The 22,486-nt window shown below is 54.5% G+C and overlaps 1 protein-coding gene across 1 annotated transcript; it reads right to left on the reverse strand.

The window, feature by feature from the left end:
* Positions 1-653: 653 nt before the first annotated feature.
* LOC119091785 (membrane-associated progesterone receptor component 1) lies at positions 654-22,467 on the reverse strand. The gene is made up of 4 exons (XM_037214655.1): positions 22,379-22,467; positions 16,749-17,094; positions 13,282-13,428; positions 654-1,374 (listed from the first exon to the last, which is right to left on the reverse strand). Exons 2-4 carry the CDS (start codon positions 17,044-17,046, stop codon positions 1,265-1,267), a joined length of 555 nt encoding a protein of 184 aa, XP_037070550.1. The 5' UTR covers positions 17,047-17,094; positions 22,379-22,467; the 3' UTR covers positions 654-1,264.
* Between the last annotated feature and the right edge of the window lie 19 nt (positions 22,468-22,486).

Here is a 22,486-nt window from a genome sequence, read left to right on the forward strand (position 1 = left end):
CATATTGACAAACTGAAACATGAAGTGATAATCGAAGTCCGCGGTTCCGATCAAGAAAACTTAGTGGTAGGGATACAAATTTCACATTTTTGTCTTTCCTCTCGCTGCAGCTCCTTACCCGTCTTCATAGGCACTCCAGAGTACTTTTTGTGATATACTTGTTCGGCTTTCAACTTTGGGCCGAGTGGCGGTGATACTCCTATTTGCCTCACACGTACCCCGTAATCCCACGAGGAGCGAACAAGGGAGGGAATGGTCTTCGGACCACGGTCCTGTTGCGCACGCTGAGTAGTCAGCATTGGCATATGCAGCGGCCCGGACAGGTGGATGACGCACCCGGGGCTCGAGCGAAGACCAGCTTCGGTTACCTGCTATAGCCACATCGAAACGCATTCCAACCAGATGCTGCGAGCAAAACAATCATTAATCTGACTCGAGTCACGCACAACCACCAGCATTTGCCAGCGACGGAGTCCGCCAGGGTTTGCGGGCGAACGTGCCGGCGTGAAGTATCCATGGAGATAAATGCATACCTGCGTGCAGTGGCTTATTGCATTAACTGTATTACCCTACATCTTCGAGCAGATCCATGCTATCCAGCAGGCATCGTTTGTCCGCATTCTGTACGCTACCATGCGTCGACGTGTCACCCGGTTCGGTACATAATATATTTGCTGCAAAGTACGTGCACCGCGACTCCGGTGATTAATATCGACCGCCGGCGGCGGGCCCGGCCGGCGTGTCGGCCTACAGCCACCACAGAGCCGATTGTCCCGATGAGCCACACCAACCCCAAACGAACACGATAAAGAACGCAACGAACGATAACCGGAGCAGGCTGGGCCCGCACACAGAACGCACAAGCGGGGGCGGCGCGGCGGGCTGGCCTGGCCGCGTCCGCCGCGAACAGCGCGGGCCTCATAAAACGCAGTCGGCCGCAGCTGGCGCTGCCTTTAAACCAGCGGGCGCGGACGCCACGGCCCCGCTGGCCGCGAACACCACGGCGGTCGGACACGGACACGACCCAGCGAGCGCGGACACCAGGGCGGTCGGACAGCGCTCAGTGGACACGGCACGGGCACAGCAGAGCGCAGCCGTCATCCGGCCCGGACAGCGCTGGACAGGCCGGCACGGTGCACAACGCCAATGCCACATCAAGTCACAGCGTATTAGTGAAAATGCCGATGCATTAAAACCCCGCGTCGGCCATGGGGCGGGCGGCGCGGCGGCGGCGGCCGAGGGCGACTGGGTGACGGGCCGGGGCTCAGTCGTGCTTCTTGTCGGCGGGCGGCGGCGCTTCGTCGTGCTCGTCGTCCGTGTACTCGGTGGCTTTCTCGCCCGGCTTCAGCAGCTTGCCGACGTACACGTAGCGATCTGCGGCAGACGAACGGCTGAGTCAGTCGGGGCGCAACTAGAGGCGCAAGCGGACACCAGAGCCGGAGCCAGAGCGCCGGCGTAACAGAGCTGGAGCGCTGGAGTACCAGAACCTGAGCCAGAGAACCGGAGCACCGGAGCGGGCAAGGCCAGCGGGCGATCAATCGGACCATTCAGTCCTAGCCACGGCCGACCGGGGTCTTGCGGCCGACATCGACCCATCGACGCGCGCCGGTGCCCTCCGCCGCCCTCCTCCATCGGTGACCAGCCACGCCGTGCTGTACAGTCCCTCCGTCAGTGACCAGTCAGGTCGTGTTCAACGGTGTCCCGAAATTGATACGCGGTTGGTGCCGCCTATCATTTTCGCCCCTCCCGAACGCCGATCGAGTTTTATTGCGCTCGGCCCCAGGGCGTCCCGCTGTGACACGCGATCACATGGCCTTAGCGGCCGGCCTGACCTCGGCCGGTAGAGGCGGGAGAGGTCATTCTTTTCGAGGTAGCCGACGCGTCGAGTCTGTATATCGCCAATGGTGAAAGAGCACAAGTCATCGATCCGCTACCGCATCGGGTCCGCATATCGCCAATGGTGAAAGAGCACAAGCCATCGATCCGCTACCGCGCGGTTCGGATGGTCAGGGGCGGCATGACCCAGGTTCAGGTCAGCAGGGATCTGGGCGTCAACGCAGTGACGATTATGCGTTGGCTGGCCCGCGACCGCTCACGAGAGACGCTCGGAAACCGCACAGGTCGTGGGCGGAAGTCGGCCTTGGGCCGGGTGGTGAAGATTTTCATTGCAAAGTCGGCCTTCAAAAGGCACCACTCGACGACAACCCTGGCGAGAAAACTGACGGCGAAGAAGCACACAGCCTCCAAGTCGGCCGTTCACCGGTATCTGAAGATCAGCCTGCAACTGAAGCCGCCCAAGCTCAGGTTGCAGCCAAGGCTTACCGTGGACCAAAAGCGGGGCGGCTGGAATTCACCAAGACCCGTAAGAACTGGTCCGTTCAGGACTGGAGATGCGTCCTGTTCAGCGACGAGTCGCCCTTCGAGCTCTTCCAAGCCCCTAGCGGCCAGACCGACCGCGTCTGGGCCAACAACAGCTCGGAGGTGCCGATCGCCGAGACAGTGAAACAGTTAAAAAGGCTAAAGGAGGCTAAAGACTGTTGTCTGGAGCATGATGAGCTACAGAGGCCTCTCTGAGCCACACGAATTCCCGCGCAAGACTGCAGCCTCGGCGATGCAGCGGAGGAAGGCGAATGGCCCGCCAACCAAGGTCAAACTTCTGCCAGACATGTCGAGGGCGATTTTCCAGCAGGACGGCGCTCCAGTTCATCACGCCAGGAAGACCCAGGACTGGTGCCATGCGAACTTCCCGGGCTTCTGGGAGAGCGGTACGTGGCCAGGCAACAGCCCCGACATGTCGCCGATCGATAATCTATGGGCGATCGTCAAGAAGCTCAGCAAGATGTCGCCGGCCACTTCAGAGAAGACATTGTTTCAGAACGTGCAAGCGACGTGGCGAAGGGTCAGGACACAGACTATCGACAACCTGATGCGCGGCATGCCGGAGCGTATGCGACGGTGTATACGATTCCGTGGGGATTACATTGGCAAATAAATCATGGACCCATCTCAATTATTTCTCTGTTATTGAGGACAATACAACCGTGCATCAAATTCGAGACACCCTGTCCAGCTCGCTGCATGCTGCGCCGTCACCGAGCTCGAGCTCAGCCGCCTGCAGTGCCAATGGGTCGTCGGAGCACGTGATCCCCGGCGTGGTAACCCCGGCGAACAGAGCGTGCAGGAAGTCGATCTACGGCGACAACGAGAGAACTTAATGCATAGGGTCAGCTGACGATGCAGCTTTAATCATATGAGCTCCGGAAAAACGCACACTTAGGTATGGAATACGCGCTCTACTTTAAAAGGCCAAACTATAACTAGGCCGACCCCAACAGCCAGGACGACATCGGACTTTCCCGCGCCCTTTGAACCCCACGAGACCGCAGAGGGGCTGTAGAGCGCCGGACCACACGACACGGCAGCGGCTGGCCACTCGGACGGTACATACACGGCCGTCGCGCTCCCGGGCAGGGCCTCCTGCCCGCTGGCGGCGGCCTTTCGCACCGTGTTGAGGCTCGCAGCCACACGGGTTCCCGCAGTTCAATTATATCGACCGCCACACGCCGTGCCCTGAATCATGCGCTCAGTCAGCTCGACTAACGGGACGGCGCGGTGTTCAGCTCCACCACAGGGCATTGAGCTATGAGCACTTCTGTAATCTGTCTAGACACCTAGCCCATCTCTGATATGTGATCACTCTGCCCAGTCGCAGAGTGATCACATATCTGCTCCGGACGAGCTTCTGCCGACGTCGGTTAAGTTCGTGGCGGGTCTACTGGCACAGTCAGGCGCACGGCGGACGCGATGGCCTGCCCGAATAATTCAGTGCAAACCATGCACGGTCATACATCCTGTTTAAAAACCACATTGGGCGTCAGTCCGGTCGCAGGCAAAACAACGAAACGGAGATGGTACCAACGAAAGGACACGCGGCCTAACACACAATGGCAAACAGTGGTGTGACGGTCAGTCTGCATTCAGACGGAAGGGCAAAGTTTCCGGGCTTCCCTTCATACCGATCGGTACGCGGTAATCATTACAAAACAAGTATATGGGTCACGCAACGGGAAATAGCAGTAACGATAAGGCATCATTCCTATCCTAGAAAAAATGTTGATGGCAACAGACGTATTTTCGATCTAGCTGACATAGTCAGCACAATTTTCGACCGGGAGTGACTTGGGGTTACGAGCCAAATCCGAAGCCAAGACAATGCCATGAATCCCACTTAGATGCCGGAGCTGGTTTGAAGTTTGGAACTGCGAAGCCAAAACTAGTAGCTTCCGTTTTTTTTTTCCAACGCGAAGCTAGTGGCTTCGAATTTTGTACACACGGAGCCGAAGCCGAAGCCAGCAGCCTCAACAATCACGAGGCCGAAGCAGGAGCCAAACATATTGTGCAACCTTGTTTTGTGATGAGAACATATTTTCGCCCAACTAGGGCTGTATGGAATAAAAAAGTATCAGGATTTTGACGCGTAATTGGGACGAGGTGTTAACATGACGGAGGGAATATTTTTCTACCCGTTGTTCTCGTCTTGTATGCTACTATAGAGCGTGTTAACGTGGAATGTCCATTTTAAACGTGCAAGCAAGGATGCTAAAATCAGCCGGGCACGTGCTATCTGGCAGCGATTACTAACAATTGCCGAGAATTTTGATTGGTTTCTTTCACGCGATCAGTGTGGCCTGGACACTAGAGGTGCAGGCCTTGGTCCTCGCGCTGAGCGGCTGAAAACGATATCCATTTGCAAGACCTTGATAGGTGTGGGCCATTCTAGAACTTGGAGAAGTGCGTTCGCATTCGGAGGGCTGCCATGGAGACGTTTTGCTTGGCAGATGAGCACTGACACATGTCAAAATCTTCAAATATCATAACAAACTTTTTAAAACTGAATTTCCCATGAAACGCCCTGTATGCGTACAACGTCTCGGACATTTAGTTCTCTGCCTGTCGTCCAGTGCTAAACGTCCCTGAAAACGATCGGCTAGTTTCTGGCTTTCAGCCACGTCTGTACCACTGCCTTAAAAACGACGTGGTGCTCTGGGGTGTGACAGGAGGAACAACATTGTTTTTAAAAGGCAACGGCGCAATTGCAGTGGAAAAATCGCCATGGCGATATTCAAACCCGTAACTCAAGATCCCATGCAGCAAAAGTCGGAGCTATCATTCAAAAATGTTCGAAGGCGAAGCCGATCTCAACACCAGCTGTTAAGAATGATACAAAACTGGAGCCGTAGTCAACTGTTGTACATGGCACAAAGCCGAAGCCGAACTCGAACCCAGCGCACAAACACTGGCTAGGCGAAGCCAAAGCCCAACCCGGCTTCGTCCTCATCCCTGATACACGCACAATTCACGATCCCCATGTTAAAGCATTTTTCACATGCATCCCGCAGGCGTTGAAAACCCTAAAGGTACTTCTGCACTTTGTTGGGGCCTGAACTTCACAAGAGATGACGGAACTTCAAACCTCACCAACAGCGGACCGATACGACGGCAGCTTCCCCTTAGTAACGTAGCGCAGGGCGCGGGACGGACTTTAGGGCATCTCACACCGCACAACTTGAGTGCCTTTGAGTGCGGCGGAGCGCGCGCCCCGCCGACCTTCCCTGAGCCCGGCGACCCCGTGCCGCGCGCGGGCTCGGCGACGGCCGCCGGCGCGCCACACTGAGCGGATCCCAGGAACCGGAGCCGGCGGCGGCCCAGCGGCGGCGGCCGCGCCGACTCAGCGCCACTCTTCAGACCGCGTACCGCCACCTTGTCAGTAAACAGTGACACACTGCGAGGAGGGCTAACGAGAGCTGCCGCCACCGACATCGACGTCATTTGGAAGGGCGCCGCTGGCTGACCATGTGTGCACTAACACAAAAAAGGGGTGCGTGAAGTCTCCCAGACGTCGGGGAAGGAAAAACAAGCTGCTGACGTAGTTTTTATCACGCACCACAACAGCAATCTTTTTATGTCACGAACACTACGAGACAGCTGGTTCTCTGAGCCCCGACCCCATCCACACAATGGTGACGACGCGCAGAGCCCGAGAAAACCGTCTAAGCACCCCACACTGGATAATTGGAACAAACCCCGGGTGTGGTTCATCACACGCAGCAGAACGTACACACAGCGCTGTATAGACCGACACCGTAAGCCAATGCCACATCAAGCCCCAGGGTGTTTACAACGGCCGAGCGGCGATGTCAGTCAGCGTGACGGAGGTGCATACATCATCCTTCACAAAAGCGGCAGTGTGCGTGCCTTCGGTCAAGGCGTCCTTGGAGCTTGACCGGCTTGGCGAAGTATCTCGCCGTCTTGAGTCCTGTTTAGTGTGTGTGGTCTTTTAGTCCTTCACACTTTTCAGCGTGAAGAGGTTTGACGACCCAGTAGATCACGATCACGATCAGTAGAAACCGACGCATGAACGAGGGGAGGCCGGTACATGGAGCAGCGAACGGTAGCCACAGTAATCCCTGATAGGGATCGAAGCGCAAGTCCCTGCGGTGGAGGATAACACCGCTGATCACATGGCGCGGGAGCCGAAGTGAGCCGAAAACGACATCCGGGCCACACCCATATCGAAGCTCATAGTCATACAGGCTGCGAGATACTTGGTCGCCGCTGTGAAGTCCAAGGACGATCCTAACGACCGCACCCTTATCAGCTCGTGGGCACAAAGATTATCTGTACTTGAACTCTTGATCGGACTATCGGCGCATCGCTCTCAGTAACACAAACATCATGCTGAAACGGCCAAAGAAGCGACCTTAGTTCCCTTCTTCAACTGACGGCACCGAAATGGCTTCCGCCAGTATAGAAACAACAGACACAGAAAGGGAGCGGACACTGGTTCCTTTTCAAGGGCGTCCGTGCGTGACAAAAACAAAAACACCAAACGCCGCGTTCCAACGCCGGGCACGTCGCCCGCCTGGCCGCTGCACCCACATCGCATGTAATAACATGCAGCATGCACCCAGACCGCATGTAATAACATGTAACATGCACCCACACCGCATGTGACACGGCGCGCTCCCGACTCCCGACCACAGCCTGTTCGCTCGGCGCCCCCCGGTACGTGACACGGCGGGCCGTGCCGGCGACACGGCTCCGGCCGCTCTGGCGTCTCGGGCCGGCGGGGGCGGTCCCAAGGCCGGGCTCGGCTGGCCGGCCGCGCGCCGCTGGCCGCAGGCCAGAGCGATCCGGCCCGGCCCGGCGTCTCGGGCTCCGTGGGCCGAGCGACCCGGCCCGGCGCGGCACGGCGCGGCGCGGCGCGCTGCCTCGCAACACTGCAGCAGCGCGGCGGCCGCTGACGGCGCACGGTCGCCGCCAGCGCGACGCCGCTCGGCCGGCCGACACCACGGCGGTGACCGCTCTCAGCGACGACTCGTGTCGCCGGCCGAGCTAGACGCGCCGTCTCCCACACCCGGCTCGGCCAGGCGCGGAGCACGCTGCAGAGAGCACACTGACGCTTCGTCCGACAGAATCGGCCGCAGGAGTGGTCAGCGGCGGCGGTGCGCTGCCGTCTTTTCGATGGATGCACTGTGTAGATGCCTTAGGACACATGCTCGCACCAGGCATGATGATGAAGGCAGGCTTTTGGCTTCGAAGCTTCGAAACCAAGGCAATGACTTAAAGCCGCAGTGGAAGTCGAAGCCCGTGGCTTCGTCACTTCGATTCAACGTCTTTGACTTTGTTACCTCGATCTTGACTCGTCTTCAAGTTCTTCGTCGAAGCCACGACTTCAAACTCAGGAAGTGGGATGCCACAGCCGATCTGATCAGTTTACAATCACGAGGCAAAAGCCGAAGCCAAAATGTTGTGCATAACGTTACGTGGCGAAACGTTATGACGCATTCATTTAGAATTCAAAGCTTCCGCCGTTAAATGCTACTTAAAATTCTAACCTTGCCGGCGGAAGATTTTTGACGATCGTGCATGCATGCGCGTTGGAATATACCGAGCAACTGGCCCTGGGGATGACCGTCTGATTTTTTACCTTTGGACATGCGTACGTTGCGTCGCAGGTTCGAAAGGTTGTGTGGTATAATGAGGTGACAGGAGGCGCAGGACTTCTTGCGCAAATGCGCAACCGTAGTGAAAAAAATCACCATGACGAAGCCGAAGTCAGCGGTTCCAGATCAAATATGCCGAAGGACGGCACCATTCCCGAAATTCCTCGAACTGAAGCCGGATTCGAACCAGCTGTTAACAATAACACAAAGCCAAAGCCGATGTTTCAACTGGCACGACGCCGAGACCGAAATCAGCCGCTGAAAATGGCGCAAATCCGAAGCCGTAACAGCTAGCGGAAAACTGCGGCTTCGCAAAGCCGGAACCGAAGCCGAGGTCCGCTTCATCTCGCTATCTGGCTGGGAGGCCAGAAGGAAATATCAGGCGCCGCAGACGTAGCACCTCAATGTACTTCTCGCGATTTCAGCACTGCACCGTGTTTGCATGCCCTGTTAGTGGCATGTTCGACGGGGGGGGGGGGGGGAGACCGGGTGTAAGCGCCCATTCTTTGTTGTGTATGGTTACAAACGTTTTGCACTCCCACCGTGATATCTTGCGTACGCCCCTGAGTGCTGTATCACATATGGCGTAAGGCATGACAATATCCTAACCATCACTAAGTTGAAAAATAATGCTTAAATAGCCTAAACCAAAAGAAAACCGCAAGTTCACTTATTCTGTTGAAACGTTACCGGGACCACGTGAGGTCGCGACATAAATATTCATCTGCGATACATCACTTATTGAAAACGCTTGTACGTTATACTGAAACGGCAAGGCAAGCGCATGTCCGACATTTGTACGCCACGGCACGGCACAGCACGGCATCACGGCAGGGCAAATTGATTCGTGATTGCCTGGCATTCCAACAGCCAAGCATACCATTTTAATGTGGATGCTTGAAATACGCTTTGAATAGCTGTCTTCAGCTCGAAATACATGTTTCAGTGTATTAGCAGGGACCTAACACACAAGCTGCAATGCTTTCGACACATGTCCTAACATAGCGGATTCACGGCACGTAATCCTCCATGTGGCCACCATTCTGAACAGAACTTCAAGCGAAAACACGAACAATGCATTCATGAGCCACACGTAATAAAACCCAAGCGCAAAGAAACTGTCAACACCAGCTGGGACCTCCGCCAAGTGGTGCCGAAATGTCCGAACTAGATGTCATATCTCGTGCGACGAAGCTTCCAGAGGTTTCTGGGTTCGGAGCCATGACAAAAGGATCCGGAGCGCTGTATGGATGCCACCATCGGTGATGAAACAGGCCTTGATGGCCAGTTGACTCAATGAGCGTCGTGTCATTGGCGCTGTCTCCGGGCGGGTGCTGGGGCTGGCGGCCCCAGCCCCAGCCCGTCCCGCACTGTCATGGACAGAAGCATACCACACACCGCCTTACAAGGCCCGACCATGGGCCCACCGCCGTACAAGGCGTGGGGTCGCAGAAGAGCATGGTGACAGGAGACTACCGACTCGCCCGACGGACTAGGGACCAGGCCTGGCCGAGGGTGGTAGAACGCGTTGCGAGACTCTCGCACACGGCACGGCGTGCAGCGCGAATCGGTATTTTAACCGGCTGAAAATAGTTTCCGCCACGTCATGGCTTTGCCGGTTTAACACGCGGCCGGGTGGCCGGCTAGATATCCTTCGATCGGGTGGGGGTCAATTTGACCCCCATCAGATCTCGGAACCTAAGAAAGCTGAAGACACCAAATTTGCAGGGTGTGTTGACCTGTACATGAACTCACTTAGGTCAACGTTTGAGGTCACTAAGTCATGACTTTCGAGCCAAATAAGGTCAAACAAGGTCAAATTTCAGGTTGGTCTCCAGTGTCCCCATAACCTAGATAACTGTTTCTAAGAAAAAGTTCACAAGCTCATTTAAGGTCAGTGACCTTGCTTGACCTTTTGAAGGTCACGGTGACCAAAATCATACAAGACTGCCCTGAATTTTGCATTTGGGACATAAGCGATAGGGACAAAGGACAAAGCATAAGGGACAAAGATTACGCTTGGCAGTATATTCTTTTTAAAAATGTCGACCTGGGTCACCTTAGGTCCATGACGTCTTATAAACTCTAAGAAGTCAACTGAAGATGCATGATGCGGTTCCTGCTATCAATAAATTCAAAATGAGCACCGGAAAATACCCCATACAGCAAGCCCTAGAGCAATAAAACAGGTTGGGTTCGACCTTGGTATGACCTTCATACGTGACCTTAGGTCAACTTAATTTGCTCGTTCAATGCTTGTGTTGCCTAATAAGGCATCTCAAAGATGTATGGCTTCGTCAAACACTCCGTTGTTGCATCAGATTGAACGATTCCCTAGAAATTGACTTTGCCCCAACCATCGCCTGACTGGCCTGCCATAGGTCAGTGACCTTACAAGGTACAGCTGAATGTCTTACACCAGTCGATCCGCTATTCAATTATGAACGGCTAGGAAACGTTTGACGCGGCTACGCCGCGCCGTTCGGAAACCATTCTGGAAAAACCTTCGGGGGGCAATTTGACCCCGCACCAGAGCGCGTGTTAAACCAGCTTTAACTGGCAGAAACTCAACTTTGGCCATTTAAATATTGTGACGCGATACCGTAGCCACAATGTTTTCTTTTAAGGCCAAGTATCGAAAAACAAAACAAAACAAAAACAGGTAACTGATACGACGAAATGATCCAGTGTGGTGATGCTGCTATGTTTTGAACGCCGATCAGTATCTAAGCGTGTGTTCTGGAGCTCATCAAGGCTTGTGGTATACATAAATGCTCCTCCTATAACCCGCTGTAGTGCGCTGCCACTCAGAGGCATGGGTGCATTATCGATACTTTATATATATATATATATATATATATATGGTGCGTCATTTCACGCCGTAGCCATGTCAGATTAATTCGTACCTCCGTCAAGAGATGACCGACGTCATTTATAATGAAATAAAGCCTTAATTAAAAAGCAGATGCAGTTCGTGTTTCCTTAAGGAAACATCCGTTTCAGTTCATATTTACCTAATGTGGGCTACGCGAGAGGCAAACCATATATATTTTCAGCAGGCATATCAATGAAAAACTCCACATCTTGGGACACACAGGTGTCTTTACCTCCAGTTTTTGGTCGGCAGTGCCCGCTGGCATGCTCCCGCCTGACAGCCCAATCATGGCAACAAAAGGGTGTCTGTGACAGTGGCCTGTGGTCCGGGTACCAGCCCGCAGTGGGAATTCAGCATTAACATGACGTGACCTTCACATTTCGATTGGTTCCCTAACGGAATGACTGATGCACTGTACCCTGGCTCTAACATATGATATGTACTTGTCAATCTTTTGAAAGAAATCCTGAACAGTTGGATTACTATGGGCTGAACAGTACGAGTACTGTGGTAAGGTCTGCTTGTTTACACGTGCTGACAATGTTTTCATTAAAAACGCCGTGACAACGCCACAGATGACATGTGGCACATCCATCCACAAGAAACTCAACGCACTGAATGGATGTAGCACACAGCTTCTAAGCTTGGGCACATGATATAGCACGTCGGTTATGCTTTGTGTGAGTGATACCTTACAAGTTCCTAAACCTGATGTCAAACTACTCAGAAATTTCTGGTGTTCATTTCCCGAAAAAGTTCCTGACGAGTGGGTCAGCCATTAATTCTAACTTACGCAATCATAAGCATTGAAAACTCATTGCCATGCATTGCCAAACATTAACCTCTAATGCACTTTGGCGGACCCCTTACAAAATACTTAGCCCAAGACATTCTTTTTGCAACTACCCTATCAACTCCACCGTGGAGAACCTTTCAACGTGATGAATCATGCTAATGAAGTTCACGAAGATACAGCCCCGCCAACATTAACATCGTTATAGTTTGCCCCAGTGCTTTGAAACACATTCTACTATATTTGAATTCTGCCAATTTCTGTCCGTATTCGCCACAAGTAAGCTGTGCCAGCCGGTTCTAACCGCTTAAGATCGGTCGGCAGACTCTGCTTCAGCCGGGCGTCGCCAGCCGTGCTGCAGTGTGACCGATGGTGACCGGAGGACGGAAGCCTGGGGCGGTGCTGGGTCGGGGTGGGCGGCCTCCCACACGCGCACTCTCATCAGCCGCCGTCCGACGCTACACCTGAGCTGCACGTGACAGCGTGCTCAGGTAACGGACATGGGTGGAAGAGGAGGGGGAGGGGCAGAGACCTGCTGTGTCACCGTGTGTGACACGGCAGTGTGCGGAGAGACTGATCCCGTCTCAGCTGACTACGAACAACACGTCACCGGCGGGGGCGCCATTGATAAACACGGACAATGGAGAGCCGTGACAAACAGAACGCCAACGTCAATGCTACAAGGCGACGCCAAGGAAAAGCATACAAGTCCTCTTATGACTGCGTGAGCCACCACCAAACGCGACTTCAGACCGCGCTCGTGACGAACTATGCCGCCGTGGAGTTGGCCATACCTTACCAGCATCGCCAACTCGAACTGGCTACCAAAACGCATGATGTAATGGCTAGTATGGCACGGGAAGGGGCCTGGACATGGATGCCGACAGGTCGGGTCGCAGCACACCGTTGCGGAAAACGCATTTCGGCCTCTCGGACATGCTCTCAGTCCCTCCCTCTCCGCGCTTGTCATAGTGACAGTTTGTTGGTTCCCGAAACTCAGTGGACGCCTCACTGGATCGCGAGTTCGCGGAATAGGAAGAGTCCGGAGTGACTAGCCTCGCGTGTTTACACTGGCAGACGGCGTTGTGAAGTCACGCCAAATGATAACATATTCCAGCCATGGTACCGACTACGCAGGAACCTACCTACTGAAACAGTTCGAGAGAAGCCAGCGGCTAGCCTAGCCTGGTTAGCCCCTGAGTGTGCAGCGCAGGGCTCAGAACAGTATGAGTGTCGACGCCACATAGATTTATCGAGCTGCTTACGACACTCCACCATCACGATATCGGCATTGCCGGCATAGAAATGTCGATAATCTCCAGCAGTTCCCAGCTGGACACACCCATCACGTATTCTCGCCATTCCCACGAGATTGCAGACCTATTTCACGGAATAAATTTCTGCATTTTTTTAGGCTACGATGCCTCAGATGGGGAAAGGGCACGTTGGAGCGATATCACATCAATCCCTGATTCGCTAAGTGGCTGCCTTCATTACTTCATGACGCGTATGACCGCACGCCTAGAAGCGTATAGAGAGCCACTATGAGTGGGCGAGGACGGCACTTCTACGCAGCCGGCGGGCGGCCGCCCGCGAACGGAACTGACCTGTGAACTGCGCCTCCCACTCCCTGACCGACTCCATCTGCATGGGCGTCAGGTCGCTGAGATCGTCGTGGTTATCGCCGCCCTCCACCGAGAATGTGGCCAGGCCACGCGAGGCGTCCTTGCCGGCGAACGCCGCGTACGGCCCGCCTGGCGACGAGGCAGGTGTCAGACACGGCAGGTGTCAGACACGGCAGGTGTCAGACACGGCAGGTGTCGGACACGACAGGTGTCAGACACCGCAGGTATCACACAAGGCAGGTGTCATACACGGCAGGTGTCATACACGGCAGGTGTCAGACACGACAGGTGTCGGACACTGCATGTGTCAGACACGGCCGGTGTCAGACACCGCAGGTGTCGGACGCGGCAGGCGTTAGACACGGCCGGTGTCAGACACTGCATGTGTCAGACACGGCCGGTGTCAGACACCGCAGGTGTCGGACACGGCAGGCGTTAGACACGGCCGGTGTCAGACACCGCAGGTATCAGACACGGCAGGTGTCAGACACGGCAGGTGTCGGACGCGGCAGGTGTCATACACGGCAGGTGTCAGACACGGCAGGTGTCGGACGCGGCAGGTGTCATACACGGCAGGTGTCAGACACGGCAGGTGTCGGACACGGCAGGCGTTAGACACGGCCGGTGTCAGACACCGCAGGTATCAGACACGGCAGGTGTCAGACACGGCAGGTGTCGGACGCGGCAGGTGTCATACACGGCAGGTGTCAGACACGGCAGGTGTCGGACGCGGCAGGTGTCATACACGGCAGGTGTCAGACACGGCAGGTATCAGTCCCGGCCGGTGCCAGGCACGGCAGGCGTCAGACACGGTTACAGTCCGGGCTTCGGTCGGTCCACGTGGTGACACGGCTACAGTCAGGGCTACCGGTCGGTCCATACGGTGACAAGGCTAGCCAAGGCTACCGGTGGGTCCACACGGTGACACGGCTTAAGTCAGGACTACCGGTCGGTCCACACGGTGACACGGCCAAAGACAGGACTATCGGTCGGTCCACACGGTGACAAGGCTAGCCAAGGCTACCGGCGGGTCTACACGGTGGCACGGCTAAATTCAGGGCTGCCGGTCGGTCCACACGGTGACACAGCTAAAGTCAGGACTACCGGCCGGTCCATGCGGTCAAACGGCTAAAGACAGGACTACCGGTCGATCCACACAGTGACACGGCTTAATACAGGACTACCGGTCGGTCCACACGGTGACACGGTTAAAGCCACTACCGATCGGTCCACACGGTGACACGGCTAAAGTCAGGACTACCGGCCGGTCCACGCGGTGACATGGCTAAAGACAGGACTACCGGTCGGTCCACGCGGTGACACGGCTAAAGATAGGACTACCGGTCGGTCCACACGGTGACACGGCTAAACTCAGGGTTACCGGTCCACCGGTCGGTCCACACGGTGGCACTGAGAGCCATGATTAAAATACAGCCAGTCACGCTGGTCTGGCGGTATGGCGGCGTGGTCCGCGTCAACTATAGCTACGGAATCACGACACGACGACGCACCTCACAACACGGCGGCTTCTGACTACACTCGCTCTCCTTGCGAACAGGCCACGGCCAGAGCAAGTCTGGGCTTGGCGAAACAAGGGAACGTGGGCTGACACCTGAGGGCAATACGCATCAAACTACCCATGGTTTTAACTGAAATGACAACAACATATCACGCGCACAATGGTAACACAAACATGCTCAGACACAACCAACGACACGGTCAAAATAAATAAGTATGCCCCCCCCCCCCCCCACACTACTTTTCACCGCTGACTGTCGAGGTGCCTGAGAGGGGTTGGGAGAAGCGGAACAGGAGCGTCATCGACAACTCGTCGCTGGGGCCTGACGGCGCATGCTCGCCAACACCTGTCACCACTCAAGCCCACTGCAGGCCGAGGGCCCAGTCCCGCACGGTACCACCGCGGCTATCCCGCACGGTACCATCGCGACTATCCCGCACTCACGCCCCGCACGGTACCCCGCGGCTATCCCGCACTCACGCCCCGCACGGTACCCCGCGGCTATCCCGCACTCACCCCCTGCACAGTACCCCCGCGGCTATCCCGCACTCACGCCCCGCACGGTACCACCGCGGCTACAACGCACTCGCACATTGCACGGTACCACCACGGCAATCCCGCACTTGCGCCCAGCACGGTACCACCACGGCTATTCCGCACTTGCGCCCAGCACGGTACCACCACGGCCATCCCGCACTTGCGCCCAGCACGGTACCACCGCGGCTACCCCGCGCTGACGCCCCGCACGGTACCACCACGGCTACTCCGCACTCACGCTCCGCACATTACCCCCGCGGCTATCCCACACCGTGCCCAACAATGCCAGATTACACACGACACATCCGTACCTAAAGCTCTGCCACCAGAGCCATGGAGGCGGAACAGACATCGCACGCACCACTACACCAAAGCAGCAGCTTACTTCCGATCAATCACTGACGGGTCTTTTTTGCCCAGCGAACAGAGGACCCCGCGGCAGGACTCAAATACTTTGGCCGTGTTCCGGCCAGCCATTTCCAATGTTATCTCACATAGCAGGGCTGAACCCACCGATACGTGTGCGGTCGGAACAGTGCTCCCAGCTCCACTGCTTCATTGTGCGCTCGGCTCCAACAGCGGAAACAGTCCGCAATCAAATGCCACCTGTGCCTGTCGAGTTCCACTGATTCAAAGCTCCGACTTCGATAAAACGCGGCGCAAGCCACTGATTTCCTCTGCATTCAAGCCAAGGTCAGAAACAACAGCGCAGTTAGCCGGATCGGTTCACACTGCCGCGCGGCGCTCGGCGGTACCCCCCCCCCCCCCCCCCCCGTGGCGCGGCCTCTCGCTGTAGATGAATCAGCAGGGCTGCGATTTGCCACGTTTGCTGCCTCAGGTATCCCACGCGCGCCGGCCGGGCCGCCCACCCCGTCACCCCACTCGCACTGGCCGGACCGGCCATATCCGAACCCCACACATCCCGACAGAACCGGGCCCCCCACGCCGTCACCCCACGCACCCCGACCGAACCGGGCGGCCCAGCCCGCCATCCCGCGCGCGCTGGCCGAACCGGGCCGCCCAGCCCGCCACCCCGCGCGCCGGCCGGCCGCTCGCCCGGGTCGCCTGCCCCCCAGGCTCGGACCGAGCGCGTCAACAGGCCGGATTGACAGCCCGACACGCCATGCTGACGAGAGGACAGCCGCGCCGACTCGGTGCCTGGCGGAGCGGGCCGGGCACGACACGGAAATGCAACATCGGGCCGCGCCATGCCTCCCCGCCAGGTCAGACGCCCGTCAGCACACCCGGGCTCCTGCAAACGACCCATGCGCTTATCCTGTGACAGACTGGGTATGTGCCGTGTCACCTGGCACGACGCCACACGCGGTCCATAAGCCAGTCAGGGGCCTGGCCGCCTAACTGGAATCTTATTCACGACGTAATCAAGCCTCACCGGGTCCGTAGAACCTCTTTCCCTTGGTGACGTCGAAGACTTTGTAATTGACGGCCACCAGGACCCTGCCGTCACAGCGCTCGTCGCCGCAGTAGAATTTGAGCTGCTCCAGCGTGAAGTCCTGCTTCTTCAGAGGAGGGAGCTCGGGCTCCCGGGGCGGCGGCGGCGCGTTCTCCTCTTTGTGCCTCACCCACATTTTGTACATGATGTAAAGGCACGCGGAGATGAGCAGGAGGTTTACGGGACTCTTGAACTCATCCAACAACGCGTTCCACATTCCACCGCCTTCCGACGACATTTTGAGTTGCCTGGGCTGTACTAATCCAGATCACTTGTCACGAGGTCTCTGAAATGGAGGAAAAGATGGTAGCGGCGAAGGTGACAATGATCAATAACGGGTTAATGCACAAACATCTCACCATGCGCGCAGTTCGCACCATAAAAGGCGTACCATTCAGCTATGTCCCCCGACCGGCAAAACATAGGGTGTCTGTTTGTAAAGCGCGAATCAACATCCTGACTCTTTCCATGGTAAGCCATCCTGGTTCCTCTGCCGATCCAGCGTTGACTCTCGAATAAGGGCGTCCCGCAATATCAAGACTCTCGACTGCGTCCCGCACCGGAGCCTGCTGTGATGAACCCCGACTATGATGGCCAGAGTTTATCATGGAGCATATCGCTCACGGAGCTACACCAGCTTATGTCCGTCCCGTCCACGGCACTACACCAGCTAATGCTTGTCCTTCCAAGGCGCAGCAGCAGCTACAGCACGTCCCGCCCACGGAGCTACACCAGCTGTCCCGTTCGCAGCGCTACAGCAGCTAACGCGCGTCCTGTCCACGGCTCTACACCAATTACTGTACGTCCCGTCCGCGGCGCTACAGCAGCTGCTGCCCGTCCCGTTCGCAGCGCTACAGCAGCTGCTGCCCATCCCGTCCACGGCTCTACACCAGTTACTGTACGTCCCGTTCGCAGCGCTCCAGCAGCTGCCGCCCGTCCCGTCCACGGCTCTACACCAGTTACTGTACGTCCCATCCGCGGCGCTACAGCAGCTGCTGCCCGTCCCGTTCGCAGCGCTACAGCAGCTGCTGCCTGTCCCGTCCACGGCTCTACACCAGTTACTGTACGTCCCGTTCGCAGCGCTACAGCAGCTGCTGCCCGTCCCGTCCACGGCTCTACACTAGTTACTGTACGTCCCGTTCGCAGCGCTCCAGCAGCTGCTGCCCGTCCCGTCCACGGCTCTACACCAGTTACTGTACGTCCCGTCCGCGGCGCTACAGCGGACTAAGCCCGTCCCGTCCACGGCGTCACAGCAGGCAACGCCCGTTCTGTCCTCCATTGGGTAGAGCGCCTGCATTCCAATCCGCCCACCCGTGGCGGAATGGGGTTCGAGTCGCTTTAATTGCGTTCACTTTTTGCCCCTGAAAATATGGTCAGCAGCCGGTGGCAGCGGCTGCGCTAAAGGTCAAACGACGTCCGAGTGCAGGGCGGACTAAGCCGGAAAGTGCAGCACGTTAAACTTTCGTCGCCGAATCTGGCATTGACTCGGTATTACCCGATCGGATGGTACGGGTCAGGGCTCGGACAACAAGCCAGGCTTAGCGTGAGCTCTGATCCTCGAAATCCATTCACTCAAAAGGCTTGGAGTAGATCGCTAAAAAATGCCATGGCATGTTTCGTTTGGCGTCATCCTGAACATACGACAAAGCCGTTATTTGCATTATGCGCAGGACAAACGGTCCAGAATCCGGGCATTTGGGCCAGGTCATCTGCTGCGGCCGGGTCACATGTTGCACGCGCTTAGGGCATTGGGCAGAACGACTGCTGGCAGGTGTCCAGCGCGATCCATTACGGAAACGTTCTGGGTCCAACTCTGTCAACTTGTTTACCCACAACATTTCAAAGCGTGTTTTCTATGTAGTCTTGTATTTGGCTATGACAGATGGAGATACAAGACGTCTCGATGTCAGGCGCCGAAAGGCGGGCTTTTGGAACCAATTGTTGGTGTCACCAACGGGGCATAATGGAAAGCAGCAATTCGGATGGAGCAATAATTTGAGTTATTAGTTAGGGTTTCTCTGCACGGAGAGGAAAAGGGGCGGAGAGGGAGGGTGAATTCCAGGCCCATTACTCACAATTCACCACACAAGCAGATAGTTCACGTCAAACAGCATTTTTTCATCAGCCGTCGAGCCATAACGGGTCACATGGTGTGCTTGGATCACATGTGCAATATCCTCCACCGGTACAACGGCATCGCGCTAACACCAGCACAATAACCATTTGCTGGCAGAACGCGCAAAAGAAGGGCTCGTACCGGGCCTGATACTGGAGTTGTAGGCAGTCAACACCGGTCTATATTTCCCAGTACTGCCGCAGCCTCGGCACCACCATCCAAAGCAGACCTCCAATATGGCCGGCGCTGCATCAGCACCAGGGACAGTACCACGGCACCCCAATCTTGCAGCTCCGGTGGACGTGTTTTCTGGCACTACGACCACCCACGTCACGCGGACCGTCAGGTCGGCTGCCAGCTGGCCTCTCTCTCCATTGGTCGGGTCAAACAAGGCGCAGCTTCCGGGATTCGGGCCCAGTGCCGCGGGAATACCAGGTCAGCGTCTCGTCCCCGTAGCGGTCAAGTTCGCCCCAATACTGGTCCGCGCGGTACCAGGAACTCCATTCCGGGATCACGTGCCGGCGGTGATAGGCATTTTGCACGCCGTTTGTTTGTTCCAATCAATTGCCTTGTCTTGATGTGACGCCTCAACGCCGGAATGCACCACATAATAGGAAGGCCGTTTTACACCGTACGCCAAAATATCGTTAACATTGGACCAATACGGAGTCAAAACATGCTGCAAATAAGATCAACACTGGGCCAGACACTGTGCATGCAAACTGTGGCAGGCAACTGGAGAGGAAATGGTTGGAGCAGGATCAATTATATTCCGAATGGGTCGGCACCTCGTCTATTTTCGGGTAGCTTTACTGAACCTCTCCCACCAGTGTGCATGGAATGTCTCCAAATGAAATGAGCCCATGCGACCTTGAGATATTTTTCAAACTTTTGTCAGCTTCCAAGCAGCCCAAAAATGTGACCCTAACCCCACTTGCCCTTTGTGAGGTGTTGCATGAGGCCAGCATGAACAATGTGCCCAGTGAACATCACATTTTTGACCTGGTTGAATGTGACTGAGGTATGCCACAATGCTGAAATAGGCATTCAGATATGGTCATCATCCCTCTTGTCCCTTTATCATTTAGCTGGTATTGCTGGCCCTAGCTTTGCTGGCATCTTCCATGAGGGCATCATAAGGTCATGCTGCCATTCCATCCTCATTTGGCATGCAACAATCCAGGTCGTCTGACAGCTGCCAGTTCCCATGCCTGATGCAATCATGAAAATGCATGTATTTCTAACCCTTGTTCAATCAGACAATGTTATAATCTGATGAACCATTTTTACCACACTTAATTGTCTGGTTCCAGGCATTTTTGGTCCACTTTAATGGTACATCCCTGCATGATCTTCCCACATCCTGGAATGGCTGGAACATTTGTTTAACATACACAGCATAATCAAATTGTTTATTTGTTGCCTCTTGGATACAGTGGTTAGCTGGTGCCTAGCAAGGACACTGATCATAACACAGGTTGGGGAAGTAATATGTGCAACTTTGATGTGGGGAAATGATCATGGTGGAAATGGTGAATGGTGGTCAGTGGTGATGGCACGATATATCACCATGATCTGGCAAATGGTTCTCAATATAATTTTCTTAGAAGTAGGCATGGTAGTCTCAGAATCATCTGGCCAACACTTGTTTGATGCTGGCATCAATCATGTAGTGGATGACATACTTAGGCAATCTGAAGGGTTTCAAAGTTAAAAGTCCCTGACTGCAGGGACCAATCAACCAGTCAATCAACTCCATATCTCCCAATGACATTTCACCACATATTCAGAGCATCTCTGGTAACTTTCCTTATTGCTTATCTATAAGTGTAAGCTTGCCTACAAAGCAATTTGTCGATTGTTGCCTTCCCCTAGTTGCTGCATTCACAGATGTCCTCAGTGATTAAATGTTATGTAATATTTCTTATCTAAATCAAAACCCATTCAAATTCTACTACAGCTGTTGTGCAACCTGGTTTGCATGTATTCAGCACGGCCTAAGTCTGTTTTTATTACTAAATAATACAAGCTCATGTTGAAAGTATATTTTACAGCTTGTGGTGAGCTGTCCTGCTCCTTCATGTGTAAGGGCAGCCTGACCTGGCCCAGGCTGTCAAAAAAAGAAGGGGTACATATTGCAAAACAGTCCATTTTCTTAAATACAATATCTTCTGAGCATGACATTCCTTACTCTTGAGAGCTGAAAGGTTGAGCACATCACTCAGCAAGTCCTTAAATTTTGATCTAGAAGCAAAAGTGGCTGCTTCTCTCAAGTGTTGTAGGCAAGGCTATCTAACATTGCATCATCTAGGTTGTAGGTACCCTTTTTCCCAGTCTAGGGACACCAGCACATTGCCAAGTAGCTCATAATTTATGTGGGTTAGTCACCACAGACCACAAATCTTTGGTGCTGAGTACTAGGCCAGAATATACCAGATGGAATGGGGGGGGGGGGGGGGAGCATTTGGGTGCCTCAACTGCAAAGTCATATGGACAAAGCATACCAATGTTGCAGTTGCAAATCATGTGGTTGCTGATGATGCCTTAGATAATGTGGTTGAAGATGCAGTTGGCTGAGACAACACCCAAAATATTGAGAATTTCTCCTTTTCATTATCTAGTAGGCATAGATATGTGTTAGAATAGCAAACATTCACACAGTATTAATAAACAAGTGTGAGAGGGGATTAGATGCAGCACAGAGTTTATTATACCTGGTTGATTCATTGGATGCCAAGGTCTCCCATGGGCTTTAATAACTATTAAGGAAAAGTACAAGTAACATCTGTTTTCTTTAAGGCAGATGCTCCATTTCTATGGAAGATTTTTTCTCTACAGGGATAGTCATTCTTTTTCACAGAACATCTTTCTTGGCTCTTAAATGCTGCCTTAAAGATCACTAGGCATGTCACAGTACATGAAACCTACCAATATACTTATGTGGTCCTGATAAAAGTAAACTAGAGTCCAGATGGTAAAAAAATGCACCTTAGGCTGTATATGCTTGGTATGCCATACCATATCAGGTATGGTGGCAGGATCACAGCAGCGATTTTAACTCATGCATCCCATAAATCTGGGCACTCAGAGTTCAGAGCATGGCCAATGCTGATTTTGGCACATGATGAGCCCATGTGACAAAGAGTTAACACGTTGGAAAGGCAATTTTATGCAAATAAACTTCAAAAATATTTTTGATGCTAAAATTAAGGAATGCAGGGCAAGTTGGAGTGGTGTGAGTCCAACACATGCAAGCATGGGCTTCAGCACGCAGTTAAATAGGCATTTAGGTCAATGGATGAGACCATATTTGATGTGCCGGGATTAAAGTTTGTATACACACAATGGCCAACTAAATTCCATATGAAAGAAGGTAGGCTGAGGTTAAAGCAGTACGGTCCTTGCACTTAGGGAAATAACGCCAATCACTACTATAAGATCAGCAAATCCGCACCTTTTCTCACCGCGAACAGCCTCTCTCACACAATATCTCGACGCCAGAGCGCGGACGGCGGCTCGCACCCAACTCACAGCCAACCTCGCAACAATTTGGTTAAATTTG

Source organism: Pollicipes pollicipes, unplaced genomic scaffold (assembly GCF_011947565.3).
Source record: "Pollicipes pollicipes isolate AB1234 unplaced genomic scaffold, Ppol_2.1 Scaffold_3447;HRSCAF=4054_pilon_pilon_pilon, whole genome shotgun sequence".
NCBI classification, from domain to species: Eukaryota; Metazoa; Arthropoda; class Thecostraca; order Pollicipedomorpha; family Pollicipedidae; genus Pollicipes; species Pollicipes pollicipes.

Excerpts from the sequence above, each read along its gene's own strand:
- LOC119091785 (XM_037214655.1), bottom strand. The coding sequence starts at position 17,046 with ATGTCGTCGGAAGGCGGTGGAATGTGGAACGCGTTGTTGGATGAGTTC. Across the intron at positions 13,429-16,748 it reads AAAGAGGTTCTACGGACCCG|GCGGGCCGTACGCGGCGTTC; the intron begins GTGAGGCTTGAT and ends CCTCGTCGCCAG. Across the intron at positions 1,375-13,281 it reads GTGGGAGGCGCAGTTCACAG|ATCGCTACGTGTACGTCGGC; the intron begins GTCAGTTCCGTT and ends CGTCTGCCGCAG.